General features: G+C 36.9%; 1 protein-coding gene across 1 annotated transcript in view; it reads right to left on the bottom strand.

The window, feature by feature from the left end:
• Positions 1 to 2,811, bottom strand: part of SLC25A31 (solute carrier family 25 (mitochondrial carrier; adenine nucleotide translocator), member 31) — an 80,383-nt gene that overhangs the window by 31,083 nt on the left and 46,489 nt on the right. The window contains exon 3 of the mRNA XM_012643280.1: positions 2,174 to 2,362. Coding sequence (XP_012498734.1) covers positions 2,174 to 2,362 — 189 coding nt within the window. The remainder of the gene's footprint in view (positions 1 to 2,173; positions 2,363 to 2,811) is intronic.

Raw genomic sequence — 2,811 nt, 5'->3', positions numbered from 1 at the left:
ATTTCATTAAAATTACTAGAAGTTACTAGCTGGGGTTGAGAAAATACTTAGAAATGAAAAACTCTAGGACTGTTGAAAAGCAAAAAGACAAAGCTAAAAACTAGTAAGTTTAGGACAGTCAACATTTCAGATGAGGTGTCACATTTTTCTAGTGTTTGCTGGTTTTGTTTTTATTTTCCCTTGACCTGGAACTCCTCGACAATATTTTGAAACTACTTTATGCACAATACAATCTTCCAAAGTAAACTCTCCTAATTTTGAGAAAGAACTATGGAACTTAAAACTAGTTACAATGAGTTATTTTCACCTTCTTAGCAATAAAAAGAAAATTTGGACTCCCGGTTAAATAGATGGAACTCATATTTTCATCTTTACTCAAAATGCCACCCCTTCCCAAGACATTTTCTGATCATTTATCTAAAATCGGTATCACTTTCTTCTAATTTTTTCCTAGCATTTATCATTAAATGACAGCGTATTTTAGCCATTTATTCATTTTTTTTTATTGCTTCTGTCCTCCACTAGACTATTAGGTACACGAGGCATGAGCTCCATGTCTTACATGGGGGTGTGAATGTGTATGTGTGCATATATATACACATCCACATGCACACTCACACACACTGTATCTGCAGGAAGGCCTGGTTCACAGCAGGCACTCAATAAATATTTGTTGAATGAATTTCTGCTTCCTGAAGAAACCCTATTTCAATGATGATAAAGAAAAAAATAGGTTTAAAGCCATACAGGCAAAGAAGAGTACCTGACAGAGAATGAAATACATAGAATTCTGCAAGATGGAAAGGAGAGGAAGGAGTTGTAATTCACTAAGTAGAGCAGAGAAATCTGAAACCTGTTTTTGTGCAGAGGAAGATGCTGTTGATGTTTACAAGCTAGCCACTGGACCCCAATAACCTCAGAAAGACTTAGAAATCAGAGGAACTAAGTACTACTCCTTGAGTGAAAACAGAGGAACAACTGGATACTCAAAATCCACCTCACCCTGAGCTGCCATGTGCTGCCATCCTTAGAACTGAACCCAAGGCTCCAGATTTAATGGGGCCAATTGAGTAACCTCCACAATTACTGAAAAAAAGACATACATAAGATATGTGACTGTGAAATGTAACATCATCAGGCATAGAAAATAACTAAAAAGAAAAAAATCCCATCACATCCTAAAGGATCTGGACTAAAAGATCAAATTTCTTAGGAGCAACATTAGAAACTATTCATAGAAGCCAGGGTAATATTTTCATAATTGTGAAGGAAAATAACTTTCAGAATTTTATATATGGCCAAATATAAATAAAGTGAGTGGATAAAAGAAGTATTTTTAGACATGCAAAATCTCAATTTATCTCCTATTCCCTCTTTTTCAAATAGCTACCAGCCACGTGGAGGACAGGTGGCTCAAGCCTATAATCCCAGCACTTTGGGAGACTGAGGTGGGAGGATTGCTTGAGCCCAGGAGGTTGAGACCAGCCTGAGCAACATAGCGAGACCCCATCTCTACAAAAAATAAAAATAAAAAAACCTAGCCAGGTGTGGTTTTCCCAAGTAAACCCTGTCTCACCCAAAAACATCTGGAGACTTTACATAGACCCAAGCTATATGCTCTAACAGTCACAGTAAACCGTAGTCCTAGCTACCTGTGTGCCTGAAGTCCTATTTGGGAGACTGAGGCAGGAGGATCCCTTGAGCCCAGGAATTCGAGGTTGTAGCGAGCTATGATTGAGCCACTGCACTCCAACCTGGGTGACAGAGTGAGACCTCATCTCTAAAAAAAACAAACCAAACCAAACCAAAACACGGGTACCAAAGAATATACTCTATGAAAACAAGGGTGTAACAACAAAAAAGGAAGATGTGATGTTTAAGTAAGGATAGAGGTAAAGGGATTCGCTAGGATGAGATTTATACATTCATTCTAGAGAGGAGCCATAGCTGAGACAGGAGTAAGTACCCGGAGAGATCTAGGAGGGGCTCTCTAGGAAAAAAAATGGAAATAAGTTATAACTAGTCTTTGTGTTCACTCTTTTGCTACACAGGCCTTCCCCTTCCCTCTTTTAAGGAAAAAGAAAAAAGTAATAGTTCAGGCCCTGTGACTCTACCATTTGGTTAAGAATAAAATGTGTAGGCTCTGGTAACACTGTTATTCATGGTTCAAAACACAAAGAGAAAAAATTAGTATTTCTAAAAATCCCATACCTTTTCCAATATCGACACCTAAGCGGGTTCGGGCAAAATCTAGAGGATATACTACACATAAGGATGTTGCTCCAGCAGCTCCACCAGAAGCCAGGTTTGCCAAAAACCACCTCCAGAACTGAAATATATTAATTAAAAAGCGGTTTTTAAACTATTGATTCTAACTGTTGAAAATAGTCAGTTAAATTTTTATAAATGTTAAAAAACAAGATTTACAAGCTGCTTTTATAAGGTAAACAGCTATAACACATTTCACATTATCTAAAATAGTTCTCTTCATAACCATTTAGCCTTTGTTTCTCACCAAGCAGTTTGGGAGATATAGTTTAGATGCTGACATACTGAAATCCCAGGATATTTTAATGTCCTCTACCAAAAGCAGCCCAAATTAGCAAAAGAGGTCACATAATTATCTCTTTACACTGCATACATTTTTTGCTAGTAATAGTGTTCACTATGATTAAAATGTCAGCACATATGGAGGCTTTAGTTATGTCCTTTGTTTCAGAAGAGGTAGTAAAGTAGTACTTTATGATGCCCCAATTTTACTTTGTAATTTAAGCAGAATTAAATTTAAATAGCATGTTCTCTCTCTTTATA

This window comes from Propithecus coquereli, unplaced genomic scaffold (genome assembly GCF_000956105.1).
Source record: "Propithecus coquereli isolate 6110/MARCELLA unplaced genomic scaffold, Pcoq_1.0 Scaffold195, whole genome shotgun sequence".
Classification (NCBI taxonomy): domain Eukaryota; kingdom Metazoa; phylum Chordata; class Mammalia; order Primates; family Indriidae; genus Propithecus; species Propithecus coquereli.
The sequence above is the reverse complement of the archived record's forward strand: the minus strand, read 5'-3'. Positions and strand labels throughout refer to the sequence as shown.